We start from the raw sequence: 19,014 nt of genomic DNA on the forward strand, positions 1-19,014 counted from the left end.
AAGTTTAGGGTAAAAATAATAAGCGGTGATGTCAGAACTAATATCGGCTATTTCGTAGTAGAAAATACGTACCGGCAAAGTGTCTAAAAAAATTATAATAAAAATATGGCAATTCCTAGAAAAATGTCTAGGTTAAGAATATAAAATTTTAGAGTTAAACGAAAAGCGAAACTAATTAAACTAATATTGTTATTTTAAGCAGTGTTATTTTCGACGGGTTGGCCCGGAAACCGGCCCATCAAGTGTTATTTTCGACCGGTTGGCCCGGAAATCGGCCCATTATAACACTTTGTATTTCTAAAACGTATAATTATATATGAAAATAAGGATTAAAGGGTAGGATTAGTGAAAATCCTGAAATTAAGGCCAAAATACATAGGAATGGTAAAACGGTAATTAGCCAAACACGTAACCCTAAGAAAGTAAAATTGAGTAGGAGGTCTCAAATGAGAAAACTAACCCTGGAAATGGATTCAGAACGAAAAATTGAGTGGTTAGGCAAGTTTATAAAAATTCGGTGAATAGTGTTTTTACCGGGTAAAAATATTTCGGTACAGTTGCACCGTAAAACGTGCCGAATGAATTTCGAGCTCTAGGTTTGGATATAAGCTATAAATCATACATAGGACTAGGAAATATGATTTCTCGTGAAAATTGATGGAAATTTGTGTGTTTGGGGAAGCGTGCCCACAACGCACAATGCACATAACAGCTTAAAAGTGCGATTTCTCCGAACGACCAGAAAACTCCGGATTCATCTGATCAAGGGAACTTAAAGGACAATGATTAATGTAAAATTTAGAGTTTCTAAATAGTTTATAAGCTGATGGAAGATTAGTGGTGAATTTAAGTGAATTTAAGTGAGGTGGCACTTGTGGGGCCCACCCCCACGTAAGTGACTTATGAGCACATCTGAAAAATCAGATTTTTGGATCATCTTCCTCCTTCCTCCTTGCAAATTTCGTGGCCCTCCATTGTTGGTGAAAAAGAAAAGCTTGAAAACTTTAAACCAACATAACTTGAGTTCTAGGGCGTGGATTTGAGTGATTCCAAAGCCAAACTTGTGTAAAATCTTGAGAGGAACACATTGCTACCCTTAGTTTCGCATGGTGATCATTGTAGAGAGAGATCATTGGCCAAAAAGGTGACAGTTTTGATGAAGATTTTGATGTTTTTGGAGTTGATTGATCCTTCATTGCTTGGGTATTGTGTGGAGGAGTCCTAGGCCTTGATTGTGGGTAAGTTTATACACTTTTAATTGGTTGATTCATTGGATTTAATTTCATGAACCCTAGAGCTTGCATGTGTGATTGATGGGGTTAGATAGCTCAAATTGAAAAATTGTATTAGATAAAAGTGGCTTAGAATGATGTTTTATAGTGATAGAAACCATAAAAATTATTGATGAATTTGGATGGTAACTTAGGAAAATTTTGTGTTGAAATGTCAACACTTTATGAAATTGATATGTTGTATGATTATAATTGAGTTGTGGAGTGTTTGTATGAGTTAATTATAGGATTGTAAGGTGTGTGGAATTGTGAAGTTGGATCGAATACCCTTTAGTTGTTGGGCTTAAAGGATTCGGCCATTTGAGAGCATGTATGGTTTGTTGTGGTAAAAATTGTATAATTGATGTTGTGTGGTTGTGTATGATATTTAAATGAGTGGTAAGTTGGTTGGATGCATGAGGTTTAGGGTTGGAACCATTGGATAGGCATAAGTGTAGGATTTGACCTATAAGGGAATAATTGGAAAAATGGTGTTGTGATGGAGTGAGATGGAAAATGGAACTTGAAATGGTGTTGTGGTATCCTTAGAATGCTAATGGTAAATTCAAATAAAATTAAGAAAATTATTTGGTAAATTTGGCCTAAAGAGGCCGAACCTATGCTTGTGGGAGGTGAGAATTTGGTGCTTTGTAGAATGTTGGTAAATTGCACTGTGTATTAATGATCCTCGTGTGATCACTGTAGGTTGCCTCCTACGGAATTGATCTTGGAGCCTTGAGCTTGGTGGGTTGCCTTTGGTCCTTGACCAAAGGGATTTTGGCATTTCTAGTAGTACCAAGCTCAGTGACGTACTAAATTGGAGCTGCTAAGAAGGAGATTAATCAGGTAACCTCTTGGTACTGGGGCTTGATCCCCTTGTGTGTTCCACCATGCCCGTTGAGGGTGATGATAGGAAGTGTATGTAAGTAATATAGGATAACATGTTCATGCATATAGTATGTGTGTTGGTACATAGGATGTACTGTCTCTGGCCAGTAGACAGTTTGCCTTCGGGCGTTACGGACTTCCACTGGATAGGTCTCCGAGAGGGAGTTCCAGTTGACCTAGGGTCGTGGTGTGTGATCCGGATAGGAGCACACCAGGAAGTCTCGGGTGTATATGGATGAAAGGGTGCGTTGGTTTGATGTTATGGGAACACGCTTTAGATGAGATCCGTAGGCTTATATGCCGAGACATTAGGCTGGACGTTGCGTGGTATTGGCATCGACCATTCCAGCTTCTTCGTATTTTGTATCCCTATGTTTCCCTGTTTCTCTAAATCCCTTGCTTTATCCCGTTTTCAAGATGTTATTTTATGTTATTTATATGCATCGAAGTGAGCCATTGGGTGGAGTATTCTCCAAAACCTCTGGGTTACTGAGATATATTCGTATATCTCACCCCGTCTTGGGGGCACTATTTCAGGAGGTAGCAGTGGTGCAGGAGCGATGGGCAATAAGCCCACAGGATGATTAGCTGGAGGATTATGGATTTTGTATTTTGGTGGCCATTGGACCTAGGCTAGACTTAGGGTATGAACATTGCATATGTATTTTGGAGGAGATTCATTGTCATATTTGTTTATGTCATTTTGCCTAAGTCTAGTTACATATGTAATTGTGAGGTCATTCTTTATGTTGTATTTGAAGATTATGAATTGTAAGTTGTAATATGTAATTGAGTAATTGTACATGGATACTTGATGTAATATGGAAGCATGTAATATGATGAAAGGACAGTAGGCTTATTTTAGGATTAAGAGTGTGTGTATGTTTAGAAAATGCATGCAAATGGACCTTGATGATTGAAATGTGTTAAGTATTAATAAAGTAAGCAATATGATATGAATTGAGTAATTTAATATAAACTGTGATGGGTTGTAAGAGCCCCAAAGCATTGTTGGTCCTTGTGTGTGCCACCCAATGATTATTACGTACATTTTAGGTCATAGAGCACTTGTACAAATTTGAGGATTATTGAAAAAACAAAGGAAACTCTGACGAATTTTCTAGAAATTGGCAGAATTTAGGCGAACTTTGGGAGAGCATATCTCCCTCTACAGAGGTCCGATAGGGACGTGCCATATGCCATTTTTAAGATTGGGATGTCCTCTATCTTGTGTAAAATTTTGAGGAAATTATGGGTTGAGCGTCGTCCTGTAGAGGGCTGTGAACACGGACTGTTCAGTGGGCTACTGCACACTGGGCAGTTCTGGACCAAGTTTGGAAAATTTATTTCCGCTTCGTTCCTTGGTAAAATTAGGTGTATGATATATCAAATTGAAGGTTGATGTGTCTAGTTTGTTGTATAAATTTTGAGAGCAATTGGATGAGTGTATTTTCTACAGTAATTGTTTTAGTGAAGGATGTTTGGAGCTGTTTTGAGGTTGGCTGGCAGCTTTGCTTGTCCAACTTCAAACGGCGATATCCGGAGCAAACGAGCTCTAAATAACTCGTGTGATAGCTTCCTAGAAAGGTAGTTGAGTGTAGAATAACATATCAAGATATGGGAGGCTTGTAGAATGTGGTTTGTCCGCAGAAAATTAATGACCGAACCATGTTCAGATAGGTAGAAAACGTAAAAGTGAGAAATATGCTAAGTGGGTTTATGGGAACCCCTTAGTGACTTGAGAGATGTAAAATAAGTTATAAAAGCAGTATAAATAATTATTCCGCAAAGAGTTTACAGTTACGGTCACAACTTTTATTTTTTAATGCTCGCGTAATAAATGGTCGCGTAATAAATGGAAAAAGTTTACTCGCATTTTTATAAATGAACTGTTGTGATTGTAACTGCGCTTAATATCATAACTAATGTTAACAATACCGGTGTACAATGGGCTGTTACACCCATCAACCGGTCCGGTTACAGCATTGGACCGCTTAAGTATTCAACCCGATATTGACCTAGTAATAAACCGCGATTGAACCGATATTGGTTTTTTTAAATTAGTCACAAAATATATTTTGCAACAGGTGGGATTCAAACCCAGTACATTGGAGTGAGGAGCACCTTTTCATACCACTAGGCCACCATCATTGGTTGAAAAAATGCACTAATTAATGTATTTATTATATAACTATTGAGTTAAGAGAATTATTTCAAAAATTGCATCTAATGGGGTTCGAACCCCTTCCATTGAGGTTATACAACATAGCAAATACCACTAAACTACATCAGGTTATTGTTTAGATGACACCATTTAAAATATTTATTATATAATTAAGTATAAAATATAAATTTATATATATATCTGGATCATGCGGTTCAACCGGTGACCCACCAGTTGAACCATTGACCCAGTGACCCGGTACCTCGGTCGAGTCAATGACCGGTCTGGTTCTAATAACATTGATTTTAAGTGAGTACACATATATATAACTAAAATCACTAAACCCTAGGTCATTTTTACAGACTCACATGCTGATCTTCATGGCTATCATTTGCTCTTCACCTTAACACCATAGTTCCTTCTTCAAGAAATCCATCAAGACTTCATCTTTTCTTGATTTTCTTCCATCAAAACACATTAAATACTCAAAAACTTTCATCTTTCTTGTGAAAGAATAGTTCTTGGTGGGTTTTTGGGTGCTGTTTTGGGGGCATTGGGACTGTTCATCTTGGTAGAAATGGTGGGAGACTTGTTTTCACTCTTTGAAGTCTCAAGGTGTAACTCCTCGTATGCACCCGGTGTATTAAACATATAATGGTAATAGCGCAGCTCAATAAATACGAAAGTTATTTAACCATACTTAACTTTGGACTATCCTCATATAGCTATCATTAATTAATTTGCCCACACAAGATTCATTAATAAATAAGGCTACATAATTTAGGGTTATTACACATGACATATTGAAGGATTCCATTTGATGCACATAGCATAATGTTTAGTAATTGGACTTAGGTTATGAACATATTGCCATGCTTTTGCATGTCATGACCATATTTAAGTCTTTGGAAATTGATGTATATATATATGCCTCTTATTTATATTTGTAATTTGGTGAGCATTAGACTTGTCCATGGCCACATATTTTGTGTTTTGAGGTATTTGGAGTCTTATGTTGTAAAGTGTCCATTTTGATGTTTAAATGGCCTTGGAATTGAGAATTATTGTAATTGATGCATTATATAAAGAATATGCATGATGGAAGGGCCTAGAGCCTACATTAGTATTAGTGTAAGGTGTATATTGAGTATTAAGGTGTTAGGAGTAAGTTACATCACCCATTTAGTGCATTAAAAGCTGTCAAGATGCAATTCTGCAGCTAAGGAATCAATTCCCTTTTGAAAGGAATCGATTCCCAACATCACAGTAGCCTAAATTTTGCGTGCTCTGTTTCAAGGAATCGATTCCTTTTAGGAGGGAATTGATTCCTCACAACGTGGGAAGCAAATTTTAGCTACTGACTTTTACAGTAACTGTTGGGAATCGATTCCTTGAGGCTGGGAATCGATTCCTTAAGGTTGGGAATCGATTCCCACTGTGTAAAATTTGAAAATGTGTCATTTTATCACCTAGAATTAATGGTATTACTTGGAGGGGTTATGATTAATAAGTTTTATGCTTCCGCATGTCTTGCAATTACAATTACGGTGTTGTTTTTAATTGATTACGGAAATGTTTAAGGTTTAAAAATAATGATGTAATAAAAGAAAAAAGTTTACCCGTAATTTAATTAACTCAATTACTGTGATTATAACTGCGCTGAATACCATATGTAATGATAACATTTCCGGTAATGCAGTTCTGTATTTTCGCAAAGATATCATTCCAAGACTCCATTTTTTTTATGTTACCAAACGTTCAAAGATGCATATTTAAACACATTTAGGCTAGATTTCATGTTGGTTAATTAATCACCTCATTTAATATGCCAAGACTTAATCTTTTACATGAAAACTCAAGGACAAAGGTAGTGGTGCATACCCAAAGGCTCAAAACAGAAGAAATGAGGTGTCTTAAAGCCCTCTACACCACTATACAATTTTGCTACTACAAGGCCACGAATATGGTTCCCAAGCTTTGTCTTTTCCTCCAAAAAATAGCTTCTTGAAGTATCAAATGCCAAGGAAATGGCTTCCACTTTACTAACCAAGTAAGTCAGCCCCCAACCCTCACCACACTGTTGCTACAACTCAGAAACAAGGTGTCTTTCTAACTCAAGATGGTTACTTTCAAGTTGTATCAATGGTTGATCAACTAAAATAAAAATAAAAATGGTGTATAGAGGTGTTCTTAAAGAGGATAGTGTGTTGAGAAGGTGCAGAACACAAGGGCAACTTGAGAGGCACATAGAGATGAATAGAATCTGCCCTAGGTTTGTGTGCAAGTTCCTATTTATAGGCGCACTTAATTAATCCATCAATATTAGTTCTAATAGCTCCGCTAATTATTTAACTCCCAAACTTAATATTCTGAACCTAGACATTTTTCTAAGAAATATCATATTTTTATTATAATTTTCAAAGCACTTTGTTGGTACGCATTTTATACGTAGCCGGTATTAGTTCTGACATCACCGCTCACTATTCTTACTCCAAACTTGATATCCTTGACCTTGATAGTTTTTTAGGAATATTTATGTTTTTATTATAATTTTTTAGAATACTTCACCGATACACATTTATACCGTGAAGCATAACCAGTATTTGCACTTTTCATAAAAAAAGCGACTTAAACATTATTCGACTTTCTAAATAATTATATCATCATAATTATGCATAATATTTATCAACTCCATGCTCCGGTATCGATAATTTTATTTAATTAATTATTTAGCGGTACAGGTACTTACACAAGACAACAAGGTGGTGTGAATTTCCATCGGAGGACTTGTGTTTTTCAAGTCTGAAGAATTGATCAATAATGCATCTGATTAGGAACATTAATCAAAATAAAGGTATCAACTTTAAACCCCTAACATGTCTATTGCATGATTCATGGGTTGAACATGCTTGAAGGTGGGCAAAGGTTGCCTTTTCCGCACAAATTTTTTTAGTTTTTCCTCCTTTATGTTCATGGCCTACAAGAGACGACTTTCAACAAGAATTGATGTTAATTATGGTTATTGTGAGTTAAATATATTCTAGTTGATTGTAACTTCTAAAATAGTGATGTGAAATAATTGGTATGAGATAGTTGATGAAACTATGAATGTTAAGTTAATTATGTTTAATTAATGATGAAATGATGTAAAGTACTTAATTGTATGATTTAAGATTATATGGTGTTCTCTGTGTTTTGGGAATTTGACATATAATACAGAAAGTGAACTCGTGGGTGGAGACTTCTCCATAAACCTTGAGCTTATTGAGTTTATCTCACCCCGCGTTATGGGATATATTTCAGGTGCGTCTGATGTTGGTGATAAATCCTGTGGTAAGAAGTCGGTCCGTGAGGATTAGAGTTACATGTGAAGCAGTTGGGTAGAATAGTGGCATGTGTTGCAAAGTTGAATGTATGTACGTTTTGATGTAGCATGACTAGTGTAAGAGCATGCAGTATAATATAGTGTAAATATCACTTGAAAAAAGGTTATGAAATATTATTGATTTGTATTTGAATCTGTACATAGGGGTCTCTATTTATAGAGACTTCTTAACCTAATTTTGACTTAATGGGCTTGGCCCAATATACAAGTAACGGACTAAATAAATACAAATAAAGGACTACATAATTACTAATAAATGACTACATAATTACTATTTACAACAATATCTTTTGAAAGACCAATGAAGCCTATGTTGTATTAATTAAAGTGACAGAGATATGTATTAGTATGTACATATTATATGTTAGGTAATGTAAATAACACGGAGCCATCTTTGATAGCTGTGCATATAGTTTGAATGGAAAGAGTATTGTGTCAATCAAGTGTTATAAATATAGAGGGAATGTGACCCCTAGAATTGTCCAATAAATAGCGAAGATGCTGTCAAAATTTATAGAAAGCAAATTATAATTGTGTATGACTTTGGAGAGTCATATCTAACTCAATTCTTAGTCAAATAAAGAGAGTAAGCTATCATTTTGAAGCTTGGGATGTCTTCTGTAATTTCCTAAAATCTGGAACTTCGCTGAGTCATGAATTGTGTGTAGTTTTTTTGTTTAAACATGGACTGCTCAGGTTCGCCGGGTAGTTGACAACAACTGCCTTTTAACTTTGAAAATTAATATCTCCTTCATTTTTTTTTATCAAAACAAGGCTTAAAATATATCAAATTGAAGTTTTAGGTGTTAACTATAACACATCAAAAATTGAGAGTAAACATATGAGTGTAGCTCCTGCAGTTCTAAAAGTAGTGAGGGAACCCATATTCACTGTTGACGTTTGTTGCCAGTTTTGAGTAATTAACTTACAGTAAACATATCTGGAGTGGTAGAAGTCCAAATTAAGCTTATGATACGTTTTGTTGGAAAGCTTAGAGAGTCTAGTTTAATATACTAAAATATGAGAATTTATTTATAAGTGAGTCAAGTGTAGTTTTGAAAATACCGAACCTATATAAGGTTGGTAAAATGTAAAAAGGTGTAATTAAGCTTTGTTGGTTTATAGGAACCACTTAGCAATTTTTGAATATATATTGTATGATATTTAAGCAATAGAATTTATGTTCTGCAATTGTTTTGGTTATGATCATGTTATTTGAATTGTCTTAAATACGATTATTTTAAATGTAAATGTTCTTTTAAAAAGCAAAAGGTTTTACCGTATATTAATTCAAATCTGGTTACCCTCCCCACCATGTCACCCAAATCCCTTCTTTTCTTCTTCCTTATTCCTTCATTGGTAACCGTAATATTTGTCTCTTCAGCTGACGGGCATCGTTATTTTTACAGACACACTCTTTTTTTTTTAAAATTTAAGTTTTAACTCACTGTATCATGACTATTTATCATTTATTGCATAGAAGGTTTTTTTTTAAGATTCCTGCGAAACTGAAGGTGGTAATCTTATTTTCTAATGTTTGGTATGAGATTTTTAAAATATTTTAAGAAATCTGATTTTTTTGGGATTTTATTTTGTGTGTAATTTTTTTTTGAATATACCATCTAAGAATACCACCAAGAAAAATTTAACATAACCAAACATAATATCAAGAAAATTAACCTAATATTTCTGAGAATATTTTAGCTTACCAAATAACCTTATAGTAACATTTCCGAAAAATTTATTTTTCCACATATTTCTGAAAATCGTGATTCGCAGATAATTTTTTTTGTTCCTATATCAAATGCTCCATCAAAGATTTATTTATTTTACACCATATTTAGTTGCTTTTTTTTTATTTTTTAACCCTTTTATTTTTTATATATATAAATAAGAGATATCCTCCTGTAGAGGTAATTATATTTAGAATTAAGTTTTTAAATCTCGATGATATTAAAATTAACCAATTTATTCTAAAGATATAAACACACGATTTATAATCAAAGCGAATAAGTTATCATATATGATTTTGAGTTGCAATAATGCATGTATTAATTTAATTGATGATGAATTTTAAATATTTTTTCATTTATTCTTTTAACATGAAATATTAATTGTAAAAGGTTGAGATTTCTACAATTATAAAAGAAAAGAAAAGTGTGTATCATTTCAAAGAATATAAAATTGTATCATTTTAAGTAAGAGAAAGAAATAGATAAAGAAGAAAGAGTGTAGATAAAAAAATATAAAAGTGTAGATCTCATCTCTTTGTGAGAGTGAAATGACATAAATTGTGTTATTTGAGAGTACAAATATTTTTTTCATAAAAAAACACGGCTTATAAAATCATATACTTAAAACCAAATATAGACTAGCATTAGATGAAATTTTTATTTAGGAGAATTCCAATTTATTTTAAATAAAAAGGAAATTCCAGAATACGTTTTGCAAATCACATCTTTCATTTTACGATGAGTCGACGACGCTTATATTGATAAAAAAAAAATTCATTAAACTTACAAATTATATTATATCTTATTGATAATATTACTCATTTGCAAATATCAATTTAGCTAGATAGCCGTTGGCCATTGTTCTAATCACATCAGAACGGTCACGTTTTACAATCATTCAAAATCTCTGTATCTCTTCATTTCTTTTTCTGAAACCTTTTCTTTCCTACACTCACTTCACTCCCCCTTTCTTTCTCCAAACTCTAAATTTCGGAGAAAATTTTCAGTAAAAAAATAACCATGGCTTCCAAGGCAGAGAAAAACCCAGCAGCAGCAGAAAAAGAAGAGGGCAAAATCCCAGTGTTGACGGTGCTGAAGAACAACGCGATCCTCAAGAACATCTTCATCGTCAACAAGCCCCCAGAACATTCGGCTCGAGATCACGAGGATATTTTCCTCGTCGGTCGACACCCCGATTGCGACCTCATGCTCACCCACCCCAGCATCAGCAGATTCCACCTCCAGATTTGCTCCAAACCCTCTTCGCAAACCCTTTACGTCATAGATTTATCTTCCGGTAATCGCTTTTCTTTCTTTCTTCTTTTTTCTTTTTTTCTTCGATGTTTCTGGGGATTTCTTGAATCTTGATCAATTCGATTTCTTTCTTTGTTTCTTGGTGGCAGTGCACGGGACATGGGTGTCCGGGAGGAAGATCGAGCCCGGAGTGAGTGTGGAGATGAAGGAAGGAGACATGCTACGGATCGGGGTTTCCAGCAGGGTTTATCGTTTGCATTGGATTTCGATTAGCCGTGCCTATGATTTGGAAAACCCCTTTGTGTCCGAGCTGTATGTGGTTCTAGAAGAAGATGAAGAACAAGAACAAGAAGTCGAAGAGAAAGTGCAGGTACAAACTTGTGGCTTATATCACTTAAGATGTAGAATGCCAGCAAGGTGTTTGTGATATTGTTCTTGATTTTGTTTTTCATTTCTTTTTCAATTTGTTTATTTTAGAGCTTAGGGAAAGTCAATTAGGATGAGAAACTTTATTATGTCAACTAGCATGATGAGTTGTACTTGTATGTTTATTTGGTTTGTGTTTTTGTATGTGATGTTTAATTTGATAGTTACAACATGAATGTTGTTTGATCCATATAGGAGCAGGAGGCTATGCATAGCGAAATAAGGCTTGCTTTGTTGTTAATTTTGAAGTAATGTTTAATAATATGATCTTTATGTTTTTTTTGTTTTTGGGACCTGCAGAACTTGAATTGTTGTCCAGTTGATATGGAAGAAATTCAGTCAATGGATTCAATTCTTGAGTGTATCAATTCTTTATTCCTTGATGAGAATTTGGAACTAACTGTGAAAAAGGAGATTCTGTCAGCACATCTGATACCGGAAGACATCATTTCTTTATATTGTGAGGAAGAGAGGAAGAGCCCATCAAAAGATGAAACATTTGGAGTGTCAAGTGAACCTTTTGGAACTGGAACGTCATATTCACCCACAATCTCTAATGGTGAAAACAAACTGTGCGACTCACTAAACCATGTTCTATCACCACCTTATGTGGAATCAGTTGCTGAAAGTAACAACCAAGGGCAGTCACTCGTTGAAGCAGTTCAAGATATTGGAAATACTGGTAGCATCTGTCCCATATCACTTCAGATAGAGTCAGAAAATTCGCCAATGATTCAGGAAGCTGTTTTGAATGTTACGAAAGAGAACCAGACCTTGCAATTGGATATGGAAATTCTTGAAAGCTGCATAGAAGCATTGGAGAACAATTCATCAATTTGTAATATTTGGTCAAGAAGAGGTAAAGCTACTAGTGCTCCAATGGTTCAAACCAGCAAGAGTATACTCAAGAGCACAGCTAATGCTGATGCCGAATTTGCAATGAATAATGAGAAGGATATCATAAATAAAACAATCTCAAAGGATCTTTTCTCTGTTCTGGATGGGGAAGAAGAAGAAATTTTCACTCCAGATAAAGAAAACTTCAGCCCAAATACCCTTCAATTGCGGTTTATGAAAAATAAGAGGGGTAACTTAGAAGAAATTAAACATTTCAAGTCACGAAGGTCACACAACTCAAAGGATAATCTTAATCTTGGCATCTATCCAGATGAAAGCATAAGCTTCACTTTAAGCAAAGAGAACCAGAAGGATATCATAAATAAAACAATCTCAAAGGATCTTTTCACTGATTTGAATGGGGAAGAAGAAGAAGAAATATTCACTCCAGATAAGGAAAACTTCAGCCCAAATGCCCTTCAATTGCGGCTTATGAAAAAGAAGGGTAAGACAGAAGAAATTGAATGTTCGAAGTGTTATTCGTCACAAAATTTAAAGGATAATTTCGGCTCCAGCATCTATCCTGATGAAAACATAAGCCTCACATTAAGCAAAGAGAACCAGAAGGATATCATAAATAAAACAATCTCAAAGGATCTTTTCTCTGTTTTGGATGGGGAAGAAGAAGAAATCTTCACTCCAGATAAGGAAAACTTCAGCCCAATTACTCTTCAATTGTGGCTTCTCAAAAAGAATGGTAAGGAAGAAGAAATTGAAGGTTCCAAGTCTCAATGGTCACAAAATTCAAAGGATAATTTTGGCCCCAATCCAGGTGAAAGCATAAGCTTCACTTTAAGCAAAGAGAACCAGAAGGATATCATAAATAAAACAATCTCAAAGGATCTTTTCACTGATTTGAATGGGGAAGAAGAAGAAGAAATATTCACTCCAGATAAGGAAAACTTCAGCCCAAATGCCCTTCAATTGCGGCTTATGAAAAAGAAGGGTAAGACAGAAGAAATTGAATGTTCGAAGTGTTATTCGTCACAAAATTTAAAGGATAATTTCGGCTCCAGCATCTATCCTGATGAAAACATAAGCCTCACATTAAGCAAAGAGAACCAGAAGGATATCATAAATAAAACAATCTCAAAGGATCTTTTCTCTGTTTTGGATGGGGAAGAAGAAGAAATCTTCACTCCAGATAAGGAAAACTTCAGCCCAATTACTCTTCAATTGTGGCTTCTCAAAAAGAATGGTAAGGAAGAAGAAATTGAAGGTTCCAAGTCTCAATGGTCACAAAATTCAAAGGATAATTTTGGCCCCAATCCAGGTGAAAGCATAAGCCCCACCTCAAAGAAAGAGAACCAGACTCCAAAAGTAGCCCTAGATCAGAAGTTACGAAGAAAGCCTTTTGGCAGTCATATCAAGTTGGCACGGGAACAAGATGTTATGGCATTGAAGAATAGAAGAGAAAGGGTACCCTTCCAATCACTAAAGAACTCAGGAGGCAAGAGAAGATCAGGCACTTCTTGTCCTGTTTCTGCTGCAAAAAGTATTGATGTCACTAATTGTGGACAAATTTTAGACAAGCCTATTAACCGTTCTGTAAGTTAACATAAGAAATATCATGCATTCATGCTTATTGTGAACGGTTCAAGAGTTTGATTAGTGTATGCTTACATCTGTTTCATTAGCAGGATATCAAGGAGGTGCAAAATAAGAGCTGGGACATGGTTGTGGATACTGCTTCTCTTATGAACAAGGAATCAAGGAAAGCTCTGCAACTTTTACAAGGTCTCAAGAGAACTCGATTAATCGTTCCAAGATTGGGTAATGAGTTTTAAAATAATATTTGCCTTTATTATTTACTGTTTGAAATGAAGTGGTGTTGTTTCTCACAAATACATTTATCACTCTAATGAAAGTCATAAGGGAACTGGAGAGTATGAAGCGACAGTTCACATTTTTTAGAAGAATTTCAGAGGCTTCTTTGGCGTTGGAATGGATTGAAGAATGTATGGTGAAGACAAACCGGTGGATTCATATCCAGAGCTCAGTGGAGGAAGGAAGCCTGGTTGCTCCAACTCCACCTGCTTCTCCTCAGTTTCAATTCAGTGAAGATAGTTGGAATTATCTTGGTAGGATTGAAAACTCGCAGCCTCTTTCACCCCACAATTGCTCCATAGAAATTGCTTCACCAAGAGTAGAAGATCACATCCTTGACTTTGCTCTTCTATATAGAAGAAAGCAAAATGATGGACAACTTGTCCTGCTTAGCGAGGATGTCACTTTGAAAATCAAATGCATGGCAGAGGTATGGTTACTTGTTTCATCTTTCTTAAAAAACTCTAGTCATGATGTCATTTCTCATCCTTAACTGTACTCTGTCAAATTCCAAACTCTGACATTATTTGTCACTGCTACAGGGATTGCTATGTGAGCCAGTGCAAGAATTTCGTGAGAGTCTAGTGAATCCATTCTCAGGGAGGTTCTTGTGGAATGATAGTTCTCCTCGAGGACAGACTTGGTCTTGCCAGAACGACGTAGTTTTAAGGGAAAAATATTGTCGTTTGCCTTTGAGGAAGTCATCAAAGGGTGTTGCAAGCGGTTTAAAGCTCATTCTGCTTCACAATTCTCAATATGGGCACTGAGCCACTCAGAGAGTTCAGTTGAGTTTGCTCAACAATTTTGTTTTAGCCTGTATTCTCAATTTTTGCATAAAACTGTCTCTAGCAAACATTAACTATAAAATGCATTTAATCCACAGCTTGGTTGTAATGTTTTAAAAATTGCCACACAACCGCGACTAAAAAACGTCGCTGGACTATATCGAAAATAAAATATTTCATAAATTTAGTGTAAAATATTTTTAAATTCCTAAAATTATGATTCATAAGTTATAATTAATTCATAATTATATATATATATAATTAAATTCGCATTATTCTTAATACAGTTATAAATAATTATACATATATAAATATAATTGTACGTGAATAAATATTTGCAAAATATTTCATAAAATTAGTGTAAAATATTTTCAAATTCCTAAAATTATGATTCATAAGTTATAATTAATTCATAATTATATATATAATTAAATTCGCATTATTCTTAATACAGTTAATACATATATAAATATAATTGTACGTGAATAAAATATTTGCTAAACAATTTTTTTTTGATAGCCACAATTTTTATAATTTAGTTACATTGTTAAAATTACTTGTTTCATTTTTTGTTGTTGAAAATAATACTTTTATTTAAGAATTACTTCATAAAAACTTGATGAGTCTAATGCAGCATGCTATATATATTTAATAATATGATACCCATTTTAATAAATAAGCGTGTTTATACAAAATTAACGTCCAAAAGCCAAAATCAGTTTAAAGAATAAGAAGCTTGGAAACTAATAGCTCCTCCTAGTACTTACGTACCTGACCAAGTGTTTCCATAAAGAATAAGAACATAAGATTTTAAAGATGGAAAAAGTGTATATCATTTTAAAAAATGTAAAATTATATTATTTTAAGAGAGAGAAAGAGATAAATAAAAGAGGAGAAAACAATATAAAAATGTGAATCCTATCTCTTTGTGAGAGTGAAATGACATAAATTATGTTATTTAAAAGAACAAACACTTTTCCCTTTTTTGAAGATTTATATATATATATATATATAGAGGTTGGATCCTTTGACACCGATGTCAAATTTAAAGTTTGACACCTCATCTGAGAGCCGTTAGATCAAAAAAGATCAATGGTGTCACATGCTTACAAATCAGAGTCGTGGATCTTTTTTGATCTAACAGCTCTCAAATGAGGTGTCAAACTTCAAATTTGACACCGGTGTCAAAGGATCCTGCCTCATATATATATATATATATATATATATATATATATATATATATATATCTTCTTTCATAAGAAATTGAAAGGACAAGAAATTAACTTTCTTTAAAATTTAACATACACTAGAAAGCTTTATTCCTTGGGGGCAGATTAACCGAACCAATATCAGCACAAATTTTCAACAAAGATTGTCAGAACTTGATTCTCCACCAGGTTTAAGAGATCCAGTCATGAGATAAGAGAAAGAAACGTCTGATTCTTCAAATGCAGGTCGAGCGAATTCAGTAAATCCACCAAAGTTAGCTTCAAAGTTCAATGATGAGAAATAATTCATAGGATCATCAATATTGCCTTTTACATCCATGACATTTTGAACTCCATTTCCACTTGAAGGATTTGATCCAACACTGAAGTTCATAGTTCCTACGCAGTTTTCTTTGCTGTCATGATCAAGTGGCCCAGTTACTCCTCTGGTGTCCTCCACAGGAATGGCTGGTGTATGGCCTTGAAAAAGAGCAATGTGCCCAAAAAGCTTGTCTTTCCTAGAGAATGTTGTGCCACATGAACAAAGCCATTTATCCTTACCACAGTGTTTTTCATGAGTTTTTAGATCAGCCATGACTGAAAACTTTTTGGTGTTGCATCTGCTACAAGTGTAACTCTTGTCACAGTGTGTTCTTTTGTAATGGTTTTTCACACATAAAATAGTCTTCAGAGGTTGAAACTTTTTGTGATCCTTGTTGCGCTTGCAACCAGGATAGGGGCACGAATACCTCTTGATAAGCTTTGGTTGAGACCCAGAATCTTTATGTGGTTTTGAAAGTGCTGCTGGAGTTTTGTACTCATCACCATGACCTCGCATGTGCATTCGAAGATTTGCATCTCTCTTGAATCCCTTCCCACAAATTGTACAGAAATGTGTATGGGGTGCAAGGATTTCTTCTTTTTCTAATTGTAGAATCTCATATGAACCAGGTGGAAGGTTTTCTCCATCATCTGCATCTTCTTCATCTTTAAATCCATGTTCTTCCATATTGTAGTTTTGCTCCATTTCACAACTATTAGGTAGATCATTCTGGATGGACTGATCAGACAATTTATTTCCACTATTAATTTGTGGTTGAATACAGCTACTACTTGGACCTGAACCAGAAGGAACAGTAATTCCGCGAAGCTGGCCAAGTTGTCCAACCAATGGACTAGTGCTTATAAGGGTATTCCTAACAGAAGGGAGAAGACTACCTGCAGTAGAGATCAATTGAACAATAATTGATGTAAGATCAGTTGTAATGAGCTGCTGCTCCTGAGTTACAAGTTCATTAGGTTGTCCAAAATGAAGGGCTTTTTGACGAACAATCAAATGCACTAAATCCCGGAGTTGATGAATCTTTTCTTCTAGGAAGGAAAGGTTATTCAACATCACAGTGGGATCCCAATCTTGGAGTCTACTGGTTTGTGATGATTCACTCAGTAGATGGTTTACTTGATCAGGGATCTTTATCTCATTGTTGGAGTCGCAAGGAAGCATAGACTGGGTTTGAGACGGTTGGTTAAATTCTTTGAAAGGTGCATCTGTGACCCCATAATCTGAAATAGAAGGATCATCCCACTTGTTATGGTTATGCTGCAAACCAAAACCTGGGAAAGAGAGAGGATCTGAGGATAAATTTGTCTGTAATCCATTCCCGGGAGAGGTTAAGGAAGACGGCCTTGCCCAGGAATTAGTACCTCGGCTCCCTTTTGAATCCATTTTACTGGTGATGTAGTACAACAAAATACTGCATAAATAATTAACAAAAATTAAAGACCACGTTGAATTAGATCATGTCCCAAAGATTCAACTAGAAGCAATGAACTGTGTGGTAAGGGAAGATTTAAAGGAGAGGGGAGAGACAAAGGGGGCAGATAAAAAAACATAAAGCATAAATAGAATGATGATTTGTGAAAATATATTTATGATCCCACAATTAGAAGAAATATTCTATTCAACACAGATAGTCCATAAGAACACAATATCAGCATGCCACATGAATTAAAATATCTGGACTTCAGCAAATCAATTCTGTCGTGGCCAATTTATCTAGTAAAGGCTACGCCTTTAATCAAATCAATACCTACACAGTAATCTCAAGACCAAGCTATTCTTCACTTCAGTGTATCTTCTTCACGATCCAAATTCAAAATTTCCCCCTTTAAATAGATATCATCCATTTAGAACAAAGAAAATCCCTTCACCCTTCACTTCCGGGTGAAGCTTCACATTCCAATACTCCACTTGAAGAAAATCCCAATGTTCAAATCACTTTTAAGAGAGCACAAAATAATATAATATTTAAAACACTCTTCACCCAATCCATCCACTCCCACCGCTTGTTCTTCCCAATCATTAAGCACCCAAAATTCCTACACAGTAAAACTAGCTTCAAGTAAACAGAAAATCAGATTTTTTGTATTTAAGCACAAAATCAGATTTTGATCCAAGAAACAAAAGCCCAATTCAGATAAAAACTTTCAAAAGATACCAAACAAAAGAAGAAGAAAAAGAAAAGAAAAGAAAAAGGACGAGCTTTCTGAAAAAGCCCTAGAACATGCAAATAGCAACAGAAATTAACAAAATAAAATCAGATTAAAGGATGAACGTACTTACAGATTCAAAGCTCAAAAGATGCTCTAAGCTAAGTGTTCCATTTCCCAGAGGGCTGAAATCAATGAAATAATAAATAAAGAGGCATGATAAAGAAAACATTAGTGCTGATGTAAGTGCTTATGTAAGCAAGTCTCTGTTACGAGGAAGTATACAATACTGTGCTGAACACAGTACCACCTTGGTTCTGGTCAACCCCAAAATTATGATCCTTTATTTCTAGAGTAAATATCTGGCTTTTTCACTATTATAATTCTTTTTTAATAATTAATTACCAAATTGACCTTATTTATAAACTATTTCAAAAATTTAACCTCTCCAGAAAACATAACACCAATCTGCCCCTGTTTGACCGTTGACCTTGAAGCCTACCCGGGTACACCCCTACCTACCCGGGTATATTTTGAAATTTTTTACCTACCCGGGTACACTCCTCCCTACCCGGGTATATTTCTTGAATCTGGAAAAATGTTTGAATTATTTACCCGGGTAGAGAGGGGTGTACCCGGGTAAATAATGAGACATCATGCGCAGCCCCAGCTGAACAACAAGCAGA

The 19,014-nt window shown here is 34.9% G+C and overlaps 2 protein-coding genes across 5 annotated transcripts; one reads left to right on the forward strand and one right to left on the reverse strand.

The window, feature by feature from the left end:
* The first annotated feature begins 10,331 nt into the window (after window positions 1-10,331).
* Window positions 10,332-14,730, forward strand: LOC133305613 (FHA domain-containing protein PS1). The gene is made up of 6 exons (XM_061505868.1): window positions 10,332-10,738; window positions 10,845-11,065; window positions 11,422-13,566; window positions 13,659-13,791; window positions 13,887-14,275; window positions 14,388-14,730. Exons 1-6 carry the CDS (start codon window positions 10,462-10,464, stop codon window positions 14,610-14,612), a joined length of 3,390 nt encoding a protein of 1,129 aa, XP_061361852.1. The 5' UTR covers window positions 10,332-10,461; the 3' UTR covers window positions 14,613-14,730.
* Window positions 14,731-15,569: 839 nt separating this feature from the next.
* LOC133305609 (protein SENSITIVE TO PROTON RHIZOTOXICITY 1-like) lies at window positions 15,570-18,507 on the reverse strand. 4 transcript variants are annotated; one of them, XM_061505864.1, is made up of 3 exons: window positions 17,929-18,236; window positions 17,453-17,592; window positions 15,570-17,401 (listed from the first exon to the last, which is right to left on the reverse strand). In XM_061505864.1, the coding sequence occupies exons 2-3, from the start codon at window positions 17,562-17,564 to the stop codon at window positions 15,993-15,995; spliced, it is 1,521 nt and encodes a 506-aa protein (XP_061361848.1). In that variant the 5' UTR covers window positions 17,565-17,592; window positions 17,929-18,236; the 3' UTR covers window positions 15,570-15,992. The 4 variants fall into 4 exon arrangements, with proteins under 4 accessions (XP_061361848.1, XP_061361846.1, XP_061361847.1 ...); XM_061505862.1 differs by lacking the exon at window positions 17,929-18,236 and adding an exon at window positions 18,462-18,507 and having other exon boundaries at window positions 15,570-17,592; XM_061505863.1 differs by lacking the exon at window positions 17,929-18,236 and adding an exon at window positions 18,458-18,507 and having other exon boundaries at window positions 15,570-17,592.
* Between the last annotated feature and the right edge of the window lie 507 nt (window positions 18,508-19,014).

This window comes from Gastrolobium bilobum, unplaced genomic scaffold (genome assembly GCF_033153095.1).
Source record: "Gastrolobium bilobum isolate Gb01-03AN ecotype WA unplaced genomic scaffold, APGP_CSIRO_Gbil_v1 utg32150, whole genome shotgun sequence".
NCBI lineage: Eukaryota > Viridiplantae > Streptophyta > Magnoliopsida > Fabales > Fabaceae > Gastrolobium > Gastrolobium bilobum.